We start from the raw sequence: 13,291 nt of genomic DNA, 5'->3' as shown, positions 1-13,291 counted from the left end.
AGTTTTATCTTGTGTAGTTTGGCCACCAAATAAAGGGTAAAAGGTGTTGGTAGGAGCACATGGCTGATTCGAAATTTCTTGGAAATTTGGTACAGAACTTGACCAATCATACCTTCTTGGATAGCTGAAGTAGTTTAAAACAATTTAGATAGTATCTAAAATAGTATCTCTAGGCATGTTGTATAGGTCATAGAAGCTAACGATACGTGTTTATATTATTCCCTGCCTGGCACAGATCATGTCCATGCGACATCTGAAGGAATAAAAGCCACACTGAGATCCGAGGAGTATTTTCTTCAAAACAGTCTGAACCCTGTTGAGCAGAATTTCAGCAAAGATTTTCCCCCCCAAGATACAGAGCTTAGCCGTGATTCCCTTCCTCAAATGTTGTCAAGTATTTTTATGTTAATTGGCAATGTGTGTGTTTTACACTTTAAAGGGATAAGATTGTGGATTCTTGTCTTGAGGGGCAATCTACATTTGTATGAGTCTAGATATTGTCCAGACCAGTAGTCTTTGTTGGTTCGGGCTTCTAAGAGCTTTGCTGCACTCTGACAAAGATGAAGGCATCTAGTGTTGTGGTACATAAAGGAAAAAGTCTTCTACAGCAGAAGGATGCTGTTAAATAATGGGTTAACGCGTCCTCCTCAACACGTCAAAATTTTGTAGCTCTTAGTAGTTATAGTGGTCGTGGTCATTTTTTAGGATCTGAATGAAAATTTCTGCATAAAAATTTCAGAGAGGTCAGGAATTTGATAACTGTTATGCTGTAATTCTCTGTCTTCCTGCTGATTCTTGATTTCTTTTGCTTCAGCATTTATGTTTCAGATTTTGAGAAAAAAAGAAAGAATGTATTGTCTTCATTTTAAAGGCTGTCCCGATTTAGACAGTCTCTTTTGGCACTGATGTGAGTTAAAATTTCCTTATTGCTTCCATCAACCCAATATTATAACATTTTTGCTGTTAATGATTCAAAGTGCGATTCATTTCAGTTGCACTTCCTTTGTGTTGCTTTTTGTTGTGAATGACCTGGTCTAAAATAGTTTTAGTATGTTGAAGCTACAGTGTTTTAATGTGTTAAATTTTCTGCTGGAATGGTTGATGAAGTGGGTAAAAAGCTTTCAGCAAATGGAGCATCTGAAATGATGAGAGACTTTGTTGTTTGTCTGACATTTGCCAATGTTCCTTGATGTCTTTGTTAGGATATCTTCTTTCTTATTCCTGTCAGTTGCGTGGTAGGCAAAAATGCTCATTGTAAATTGCTCTCTAATTTACTCATTCATGAATTTTTGAAAGTAAATTTGTTTGTCTACTTTTTTCCTGTTTTCTCCTGTGATGCTTCCTTGGAATTAATCTTGGAAATGAAATTAACTTATGTAGGTTGAATAAAAAAAATAAATATATAAAAAGTTGCTTGTACCTGTAGATGCCAGTTTCTTAAAAATGTATTACCTTTGCTGTTGCGCTTATTCATATATGAACTTAAAAAAGTTAAGTAAATAAGTTTTAAATATGAGTTTTGGACAAAGAAATGGACTTACCTGAATTGTGTACCATGATGGAAGATCAATTTGTGTCAATTCAGTGACCTTTTTTTGCATTTAATTTGACATGTACCATTGTTGAGTTTTGTAATACGCATATCTGTATAATTTCACTAATATTGATTGGTCTTGCAATTATTTGTTTTGCATGTGGGAGAATAGCTTTCTGAAGATTTTATACTGATTTGTGAGGATTCTCAAATTGTTTTTCATTAAATATTTATCTGGAGAGCCATGACAAGAAGAATATAATTTGCTTCCGCAAGTTGTGAGACCACCATGATCCTGACTACTTTATCACTTACATCTAAATGAAACCATTTTGGTTCTTTCTTTTCTGCAGGAAGATATTCCAAGTAGAACTAATGTGGTAACAGACTTATCAGAATGTCAAATAAATCAAAGATAATATTGATACAAAAAAATTAATTTTTGGGAGTGCTGAAATGGCTTTGGCTACAAAACAATAGTGCAAGAATGCATCCCATTACCTTCTGGTGTCAAGAAGACGCAGTAATGGAAAATATGACAAAAACCATCATCAGAAATCTTATTAGTGCTTTATGTCACAATGTTGAAATCTCAATTTATACATGAAAATTCAATGTTGCTTAGTAACTGTCTGTATGTAAGACACAGTAACAACATGTTGTAATCCAAAATGAGTAGTAAATGTACCTGGTGACTGACATGTATGTATATTCTCTGCTAAAGCAACCTGTTCACCATTAAATGTGTGGCACTCAACATACAATGAGTTTCAAAGACTGTATCAGGCCTGTCTGTTGCCCAGTGTCTCTTATTGGGTGAGTAAGTTATAAATCTTAGTTTTTATAGTTATTAATGTTATTAACTTGTGTGACTGACAAGTGTGATGCAATAGTGCTACTACCTAACAACCAATCTTTATTTCAGCGTAAGCATGGACAATTTGTGGAGGGCTAGCAGCTATGAATTTGGTTGCCTGAAAAGTTGTGTGTGATCAGCCACAAATGAAGCTTATATATTGACAGTCCTGGTACACAAATATGAGTCATTCACAGAAGGAAACACTATTTGGTTTCACACCTACAGAAATGTTTTTGTGTTGGCATTATTCACACACTTTAATATATTTTGAGTCAGACAACTTTTCTCCTCATCTCCCACTGATACACACCTATCCTTCATCCAAAGGTAGAACCAGTTTTAACCCTCCGTTAGTAACATGAGTAACACACCTTTCAACGGTAACAGGGGTGACTCTTCACTCCAAAGTTTTGTTTTGCATATAATTACAACTTCACAAAACTTATGGAATGAAACTTGATCTTTTTAGTTATCAACATTCTTATTAACATATAAACACTTTACAGTAATTGGATTATTAGGAAATTGTTCTTTAAGAGAAACAAGTTATGCAAATTTCTTTTCTATGATCATTGCATGCAGGCCTACAACATTTTATCCAAGTTAATTTCACTTTCTCGTCTTCATTTCTAGGACATATGTGACATCTTGCTTGCTTCTGCAGTTTTGTGGGCCTCTTTTTCCTAGTCTTGTGGGTCTTTTGTTCTCTTTGTTCCCAAGAGTGAAGCTGTATTTTCCGAAAGCTCTTATGGCAAATTTTTCTGTAGGTGCCGTTTCATGTGTGGTGAAGCAAGTTTAAATCCAAGATTTTTTAGAAAATCTTTTTTCACTTTTTTCTGTGATTTTTACAAGAAACAGAATAAAAGCATTTATTGCTGCCTGGTCCAATTTTCCATAAAACATCCGAAGTGGCCAGCGTTGTGTACTCCTCTAAACGGAATATGCCTGTACCATTTTGTCAAATACATCCATGGTACTATTATAAAATTCAATGATCTCAGTTTTATTTGTGGTCTGGTTAACATCGGGAACACTATGCATTGTAGACAAAAGAACAACAGATTTTTCCTCTTTAGGAGTGAAGGAGACAAGTTTTTTTCTTTTTTTTTTCTGATGAAAAGCAAATTCCGGCGATAGCACTTTCTTCTTTCTGTTGGGTAGGAAACTTGATGGGATTTCAGCCTTATTTTTCCTCAACATACCAACAGTTGTCAAATTCTCTTCCAGCAACATGTCTGCCAAAGTATAGCTGTGAACCAATTGTCACAAATGGTATTTCAACCTGTCCCATTAATAGTTCTGCACGGAGTTTTCACATAGTATGTTGGCAGACTTTGATTTGTGTTTCTGTTCTCCTTCCCAACATAAGGAATAGCACCTATCATTTAATATGTTCTGGCGTCACACATTGTGATTATTTTGATGCCATATTTATCCATTTTCGAAGCAATGTAAACACGGAATAGGCATTTGCCCCAAAATCCTAAAAGCTGCTCATCAATTGTTACACATTAAAGCTGTCCAGAGCGCAATAGGTGAAAATTTGTCGTCGTCATTTCTCTTGGTCTTATCATCACATCTCAGACAATTTAGAAGAAATTTGAACCTCATTTGAGACATAATACATTTGTACACAGATGAGCCACACCACATTTCTTCAGTGTTGAGATGACCATCTTTTCTGCTACCTAACATATAAAGCAATCCCATATTTCTTCCTTGTCCATATCACCAAGAAACCTATGGTCAATATATCTACTTTTTTTTCCCCCTCATTTGTATGAGCTACAATCATATCAACTACTCTTGTTTCTAATAATATTTCGAGAGCATCTACCTCCAAGTAAATGTTTTGAGTAAAGTTAACAGCTTTAAGAATTTTTACAGTGTTTCTACTTTGGGTTTTAGCTTTCTTAGGTGGTATTTTAGACCATAAAAACCCATTCTTACCCCTGATTGTGTTTGTCGCAGATACCTCCTCCTCACCACCACCACCTCCTCCTTTGGAAGTCTTAACTTCAAACTCGGAACTATGTTCAGATTGTATTTCCAAATTATCTTCCCCACTTGAAAATAAGTCATTTTCACTGCAATTGTCATTTTCTTCCTCCAAAACACTTCTCACAAAGTCCTCAAACCTTGGATCATTCACATTTACAGATTCGATACTCGAAAAGCTTATGAAACCTAGCAAGTATAATTCACCTACGAAAATGGTAACAGGTGACCTATAACCCCAAGAACTATTCAATCTCAAGTAGCAGCTGAACACAGCTGACCAGCAGCATGACAGACCAGTGACTCATTTAAACAACAATGACAAAAGAATACACAAGCCAGTCAGAAAAAATACCATTGTTTGCCAACTTAACAGAAGAAACGAACTATCACTGGAGTGACACATCAGCCCTGTTACTCAGGCTTAACCATATCTAGGCTAACAGCTAACGGTCTTAACCAGTTTGAATTTTGGTGTGTTGCTCTTTTTCTTCTTCCCCCCCCCCCAAATCTCTCTCTCTCTCTCTCTCTCTCTCTCTCTCTCTCTCTCTTTCTCTCTCTCTCTCTCTCCCCCCCCTCTCCCCTCCTCCTCCTCCTCCCCCCCCCCCCTCCTCCTCTTTCCAACAAAAATCACTCAGCAGGTAGGGTACTTCATGAATTTGCTTTATGAAGTCTTGTTCCCAATGGAATGAGTGTGGATTTTCACAATTAAAACACAGTCTTTCAGCTTTTACAAAAGGCCATATCCATTGTTATTGCTTCTTTTCCTGAAGCTAATCATTTCAAATGCATTCTATTGTAAAGCAACAAATTCTTTCAATATTCTCAAACTAATTTCTGCTTTTACAAGACAACTGCATATAAGCGTGAAGTTAAGACACTTCCATAGACGACACTGTTATATTGCTCATGTATCAGAACTTCCTCATGAAAAAAAGTAAGGAACACAATATTTTGTTTTTTAGAAAAAGATATTTATTGTGAATCATGGTTTTTCATCTTGTGAAGCATCTCACACTTATGTGTGAAGTAACATTTAAAAATGGAATTACTTTAACCAGTAACAAATATTTAATACTGGTTACAGACTGATGTGTACAAATGCATAGCATTTAAAAAACATACAATTTCTTTCTCAAATACACATTGAAAAGTGAAGTTTCATGGCAGATAGTGAAACAAATTCTAAGCCTATCTTATAGAAACTTTAGAAATTTCTATTACTTGTCTAGGTAATAGACACATAACAACACTATTTAAAAATTACTGTATGTTACAGTAATTTACAAAATGTGATTTCTATGGATGTCTTTGCCTCATTCATTCTTGGAGTATCTCATGTTTTATGAGAAGTAGCCCACAGATCTACTAATGGGTTAAATACTGGACTGTTATTTAATGTTCTAATACTATCCAAATAATTTGTAACTGTTTTATAATGAAAAATTTATTATGGAAATGGAAGTGCACCAAATTTCCAACAGCAAATAGCAAGATCTACTGTCGGCATAAATGTGGGTTTTATTTTTCATACACACACCATACAGAAAAATCACTGATTTGGACAAGATTCTGTGTAAGATAATTTAATCTCAGGGTTTAAATAAATATTAAAAGACATAGAACTCTTTTTGCCATCTTTTATACATTCTTTTGCAACTAGTGACAGACATAAAAAAATACTCATAATTTAATATTTCAAAATATACAAATTTGGGAGTGAAGAAGCTGATGTAGCTGCTCAGTCATATTCTCTCTCTCTCTCTCTCTCTCTCTCTCTCTCTCTCTCTCATTGAACATACAAAAAAAAAGACACACACACATTACAAAGCTGCAACAATCAATGGTGCGTGCTCTCCATTGGTACACAGTCTTTTTCCACATCAGTATTCTTGTTTTTAGGAGGGCTGTCATTGCTGGGGTCATCCCAGTGTTGCCTCACACCAGATCCAAATATCAGGTACACTGTCGCACATACTATATACACACCAGATGCAATCATGAAGACAACTCTCCAGGCTGCTTGTGTTGGCTGCAATGAAAATTTTATACATTGAGGACATCACAGAATACAAATCAGATTTCTATATGCAAATATTTATGTCATGAGGAGTGCCCCTTATACTTCTCAAATAAAGAACTTTTTTATTCCTGTTGATTTTAGTCCTATAGATGTTACCACAAAACCCATCAAGGACATGGTACAGATCATAGCACACAGTAACAAAGGACAGCTAAGGTTTTTTTTAGAAACTGCACAGAAATGCTGCTCTATTAATTTTAGAATTTACTGTGAGACCATGCTACTGGCTATTAACTAATGTTAAGGATGGCAGTTAAAGGAGATTTATTTATTTATTTATTTATTTTTGAGAGACTACTACAACACAATGACTTAGCACATTTGCATCATTTTGCATTTGTTTGAAATTATATGAAACTGTTGAGAAAATTGTTAGTACAAGATAGGTGTATTTGTCAAATATGTAACTAAGAGGCATGTAAAAAAGATTATGAGTAAAATACAACATATGCATGATGTACTTACCCTTCCATGGATTATGTAGCCTGCTGCTATTGGAGCTAAAAGGCCAGCTAAGTTTGCCAAACAGTTGGTGAAACTCATAAGAATACCAGCAAAACGTGGTGAAATGTCAAGGTGATTCACCTTGAATCCAGAATAAATACCTCCATTAAGACCAACACCAATAGTTAACAGTGCTACTGTAAGTGTTGGATCACAGCCTGTGTATGATGCTGCTATTAAAGCGACTGCAGGTCCGTACTGACCTGAAATAGAAAAGTTAGTTTTATAATTTATAGCAAAATTATACGGAAAACTGAAGCAAATTTTGCACCTTGCTGTTCTGCTGTAAACATTGTACAGCAAGCTCTGTCTAAAAGTCTTGTAAGGTGCATAATTGTTATGAAATGTCTTATGAGGTAATGTTAATTTCATTAAAAACTCCAATTCACTGTAATAATTTCTTACCAATGCTATTTACTATCTTTCTTGTTACTCCATGAGTAAATCGCCGGCTGGAAATCATCCAGTCTGCTGCATGACTAGCGACAATTGAAAATATCCACATTGCAAGGTATGGGAGTGCAGAAAGAGTTCCATTCTGAAATTTAAGTCACAGGAAGATTATTAAGCTGTAGGGATACAGACATCATTCATAACACATTTGACAGAATGTGTGGCAATTCTTGTACCTCTTTTATGTCAAAGTGCAGCACTTGTTTCATGAATGTTGGAAGTTCTGTCATCAGTGTCTCATATCCATAATTTTGCCCCATGTGTGCAATAAGAATTGCCCAGAATGGCAGAGACTTTATTATGCTTTTCCAGGGAACTGGAGGAGACTGAAATGTAAAAAATCATTGCATCATAAATGCATTCTAAATGAATGAGAATATGAGGAAAATATACGATAAATATATATTTCTAAATTCATGATGGGAGAGTTTTAAATGTTACTCACAGAGACACCTGCAGAGCCCCATACAGTGTGTGTGATGTATTTCTTCTCATCTTCAGCTATGCGAGGGTGGACATCAGGGTCTTCATAAACCATGATTAGAAAAGCAACAGACCATATTGTACCCACAGCACCAAAAACATAGAAAATCGATGGCCAACCACCATCGAATCCATATTCAGAGAGCAAACCACTGAGAGGCATAGATACTACTGTACCAAACTGTGCACCTAGAAGAAAACAAAACAGATATGTAAGAAGGAGTGTGTACAACATGTAAAAATATCAATAAATGACCTCTGAAAAATCACATGCAAGATAATAACTATTAAGAATAATATACACCTCTAGGTTAGAGGCTGTATGTGGAGGACATATGCGAATACTGAGTGATAGCTTTGTATACCATGACTGGTTTATCTTATTTAGGATTAGAATCTGAAGTACCCTTTGCAGTCAGCTAACACTCATTGCACTTATACCACCAAATGTCAAATGATTCCTGGCCACTTGCTTAAAAAGTGCATTTATTATACCAATGGCGATCTCACTGCTGTTTATCTCAGAAGAAGCCAAGACTGAATGCTTTTTCATAAAAGTAATGGAACCATGACCGTACTCAGCCTCAAAACTGCCTTAATTAAAAAGAAATCATGTTCATGTTCATAGATTTGTTGTTACAAGCCAAAAAACACAACATGTAAGTAAAATACATTGAATGTATTGCGAACGATGGAGTGTGTAACAGCAAAATTCCTGAAATGCATCCCTCACTAATTTTGTAAGTTGAAATAACATGAAGGAAGGCTATGGCCGTCGACGACAGCCCTACAGGTTTTACCTTTACATTAATCATACAATGCAAATCTTTCGCCACACAACTTCCACATTCTTTCAACAATGACGAACACTAGTAAGCCTGATAATGGAGTGCAGTGTAAAAAACAACCCTTATATATATATTTTTTTAAAGAGCCATGTTCAAATCTCAGTTTGGTCGTTCTCATTTAAGCTTACCATTGTTTCCCTCCGTCAGGTCATCATTTTACTTAATACTGATTTATGGTCTTGTTTTTAACATCTGTCAGTTGACATTAAGCTGCTTAAAAAAATGGAATGACACAGGTCAGAAGTGTCACGGCAGCCAAGAAGAATCTAATAACTGATCGAGACAGATTTAATCAGACACTATAGTTATAAAGAAGCTGGGTTGTTTGACATCACGTACCTGCATATACAAAAGCACCCATACGACTCCTCTCGTTAGGTGGAATCCATTTCGCAAGCAGGGCATGTGTGCATGGTACAATGGGACCCTAAAAAGAAAAGTGATTTCATGAAACGTTAGTAAGTGTACTACGGACTTAAGGTAGGCAGACATTGTCTGCTTGTGTCTTGTATGTATGGATGGATATGTGTGTGTGTGTGTGTGCGAGTGTATACCTGTCCTTTTTTCCCCCTAAGGTAAGTCTTTCCGCTCCCGGGATTGGAATGACTCCTTACCCTCTCCCTTAAAACCCATATCCTTTCGTCTTTCCCTCTCCTTCCCTCTTTCCTGATGAGGCAACAGTTTGTTGCGAAAGCTTGAGTTTTGTGTGTATGTTTGTGTTTATTTGTGTGTCTATCGACCTGCCAGCGCTTTTGTTGGGTAAGTCTCATCATCTTTCTTTTTATATATATATATATATATATATATATATATATATATATATATATATATATATATATATAGGTATTTAATACTTCAGCCTGTAAAAACAATTACTTGAAACACAATGATGAAATTACTTAAAACACAATGATGAACAACATTTAAAACAATCCAGGAATTAATACACACTGATTTAGGGAATCCACAGAAATCCTACACCAGGACAGTGGCACGAGTAGGCCTGTATCAGTTCTATTTCCCTCAAATAAGAGTCACGTGGTTTAACCACAGCTTTACCTCACTAAGAAACAGCACTGAGAAATTAAATAATCAGCCACAGTACTATTTTGCTATGTCAGAATTTTATTACAGTGGTAGTTCCCAAAGTTCATGGCTGGACCTAATTGAAGGGGTCGGTGGAAGGAAGTACTAACCATCAATTGAAATGGACTAGAATAAAATGGAATAGAACAGAATAGCCTGATCACATTATCTGTTATATTTTCAAAAACATCATATTTTGGTAACATAAGGAAAGGATAGATTGCTCTCACAACATAGAAGTGATGCTGAGTCACAGACGAGAACAATAAAAAAGGCTGCTAAACATTTAATGTCCTCTTTTGGAAGGAGGACTTCTTTGTCTGAAAGCTGAAATTTTTAGCTGTTCTTTTCCATTGTGCCTGTCCACAACTCAATGCCTCCTGTGTGTGGTGTGTAGCAATCCATCCTTTTCATATTTTTGTTACTCCATCTGGACTTTCCTCTGTTACATTTTGGTAACAAGTCGTTCTCTATGTACCACAAGAAAACATTGTCTACTACACAAACAGCTTTGTCTTGTTGTATTTATGGTCTTATTATTGAATTTAATCAAACTTAAAACATTCAATACCTCAAAATACACTGTTGAGGGTTAGCACTTTCTTATGCCAACTTTTTCAGTTATTAGATACCAATTATGAAGAAAAGAATTTAAACTGATGCTTCACAGGTACGGACATCACAATGGACATTTTTGCTTCAAGAAGCAGAAGCAGCAGCAGCAGTAGAATGGATCAAAAAAACACGGATGTATACAAAATTCTTCCACCAATCAAATCATCTCCTCTCTTTCTCATGCAATGCATTTGGGATTTTCAGTAATCTTAACTACTCTCAAGATTAACGACTTTTACTTGTTAAATTACCTTGACATAGCAAATGACACCACAGTAAAACACTGGGCTTGTAAAAGGACTCTATATTGGTCTTAATTTTTCTCTTAATTACTGGAGCTGGACGTTTGTGTATGCAGTTGTTTAGCATAACCCTTTCAAAACGCAGAAAATGAGTGCGATAGCTTTTATACTTCATCCCTTTAGGTACAGAAGGTCCTTTTCAGTTATTTGTCTCTTCTGTGAATACCCTGTAATATAGTTTTTTGTCACTTATGATGCACTAACTCTGAATATAACTGCAAAGAATGGGAAAATATTTACACACACAGTCTCTGAAAATTGGCATGGTTTTTTAGGGTCATAAGCTATGGTTTTCTTGGTTTTGCAAGAAGTGTACTACCAATTCCATTTTTTGTATCCCCTCCCCCCCCCCCCCCCCCACCCACCTATCTGAGTTCTCACTAACACTGATTTGTCACTCCATGTTCAACTGTTCCCTCACGTATGTCTTCAGGGAGGCATTAATAGAAAGGAGCGCACATATGCCAAGTAGGCTACAACAATCGCTGAAATCAATTTTTTTTTCAACCTTGTTTCCACTTTATGATAAACAGTGGTTTGTTTTAGCTAAGTCTACAGTAAATTTTTATCTTATTTTTACATACTCTTAAGTTGACTCATTACTTACCTCTCCCAAACCTTGAATAAATCTCACTGCAATGAGCCATTCATAACCATGTCTTGCTGCCACTGGCACCAATAGTCCAAAAACAGAGTTGATCAACATTCCAACACCCAAGAACAACTTGGCACCATATTTCTTGGACAGTAATCCAAATGGAATCTGTGTGATAACATAACCATAGAAGAAACTGCTGAGGATGTATCCTTGTAGTGTTGTGTCCCAAACAAAAGAGCCCTCAGAAGCAGATCTTGACGATGGTTCCTGCAATATATACAACAAGAATTTTTATAAAATGTTTGTTTATGTGTTTAAAAGGTAGTAAATATAGCTGAATTAACGTTTTAGAGTTCATGCACTTGCATTAAGTCTCACATTCAAGGCTAAAATCGTTTTGCAAGCTAATGATTACATACATCTGATAACAATCCCACCTATCGTTAAAAAAGTGTAAAGGAAAAGCTTAGGACTATACTGCAACTGAATTATAATGTACATCAATCAGTCTGATACTATCACTTCACAGTGTTATTTCTCTGTATCATGTTGTACGCTATTTTCCTTTTCATAAAATAAACAATGTACTCTTACAACAGTAACTTGCTTTAAATGCAAACAATGTCACAGGGTCTTTAAGATAGAACATGATAGTTACAGGAAGGTTATTAATATTATTGTTCAATATGCCATCCAGTATGTGTAGCTTTATTATTTTCTGTCAATTGTATGCTCATCCATTTGCAGGTATCTGATGACTTCGTTTCACTACTAAATTATTTTAACTGGATTGTTTCATGAGAAGTGTTTATATTTTACAGTGTGTAACTATTGAGCACAGCTGAAGATGTAAATGTCAGTTTCAACTTCAATTGGATGAAACATTACTGTTTTTGATGAAATATAAAGCAAATAGCTCTGCCACAAACAAATATCTTGTTATTAAGAAGGTAAATCCCCTTAAGAACCAGCTATAAGATGGAGGGGTGAGAGGGATTTATAAATCCCGACAGCTAGAGATGAAGCATGAGAGAAAACACATTCTGAGAACCATCGAGCTTTTTGCTCATGGTGTAATTATCAGTGCACGTTTAGGGTCTTCACAGCTCCTCTGAGTTACTAGAAATTACAATTTTAGGGTCAATATATTATGTACTGATATACAGGGTGTTTCAAAAATGACCGGTATATTTGAAACGGCAATACAAACTAAACGAGCAGTGATAGAAATACACCGTTTGTTGCAATATGCTTGGGACAACAGTACATTTTCAGGCAGACAAACTTTCGAAATTACAGTAGTTACAATTGTCAACAACAGATGGCGCTGTGGTCTGGGAAACTCTGTAGTACGATATTTTCCACATATCCACCATGCGTAGCAATAATATGGCGTAGTCTCTGAATGAAATTACCCGAAACCTTTGACAACGTGTCTGGCGGAATGGCTTCACATGCAGATGAGATGTACTGCTTCAGCTGTTCAATTGTTTCTGGATTCTGGCGGTACACCTGGTCTTTCACGTGTCCCCACAGAAAGAAGTCACAGGGGTTCATGTCTGGCGAATAGGGAGGCCAATCCACGCCGCCCCCTGCATGTTTCGGATAGCCCAAAGCAATCACATGATCATCGAAATATTCATTCAGGAAATTAAAGACGTCGGCCGTGCGATGTGGCCGGGCACCATCTTGCATAAACCACGAGGTGTTCGCAGTGTCGTCTAAGGCAGTTTGTACCGCCACAAATTTACGAAGAATGTCCAGATAGCGAGATGCAGTAATCGTTTCGGATCTGAAAAATGGGCCAATGATTCCTTAGGAAGAAATGGCGGCCCAGACCAGTACTTTTTGAGGATGCAGGGACGATGGGACTGCAACATGGGTCTTTTCGGTTCCCCATATGCACCAGTTCTGTTTACTGACGAAGC

The 13,291-nt window shown here is 36.3% G+C and overlaps 1 protein-coding gene across 2 annotated transcripts in view; it reads right to left on the bottom strand.

Moving 5' to 3' along the window:
• Window positions 1–5,343: 5,343 nt before the first annotated feature.
• Window positions 5,344–13,291, bottom strand: part of LOC126175681 (putative inorganic phosphate cotransporter) — a 165,098-nt gene continuing 157,150 nt past the window's right edge. For both annotated transcript variants that reach the window (XM_049922611.1, XM_049922609.1), the window contains exons 3-9: window positions 11,373–11,630; window positions 9,102–9,189; window positions 7,877–8,103; window positions 7,608–7,757; window positions 7,384–7,516; window positions 6,940–7,181; window positions 5,344–6,423 (exon numbers count right to left, since the gene is read on the bottom strand). In XM_049922611.1, coding sequence (XP_049778568.1) covers window positions 6,232–6,423; window positions 6,940–7,181; window positions 7,384–7,516; window positions 7,608–7,757; window positions 7,877–8,103; window positions 9,102–9,189; window positions 11,373–11,630 — 1,290 coding nt within the window. In that variant the 3' untranslated portion in view covers window positions 5,344–6,231. The remainder of the gene's footprint in view (window positions 6,424–6,939; window positions 7,182–7,383; window positions 7,517–7,607; window positions 7,758–7,876; window positions 8,104–9,101; window positions 9,190–11,372; window positions 11,631–13,291) is intronic.

The sequence above is a fragment of the Schistocerca cancellata genome, chromosome 3 (assembly GCF_023864275.1).
Source record: "Schistocerca cancellata isolate TAMUIC-IGC-003103 chromosome 3, iqSchCanc2.1, whole genome shotgun sequence".
In the NCBI taxonomy this organism is placed as follows: Eukaryota; Metazoa; Arthropoda; class Insecta; order Orthoptera; family Acrididae; genus Schistocerca; species Schistocerca cancellata.
Note: the sequence above shows the minus strand (reverse complement) of the source record. Positions and strands in the feature narration are given on the sequence as shown.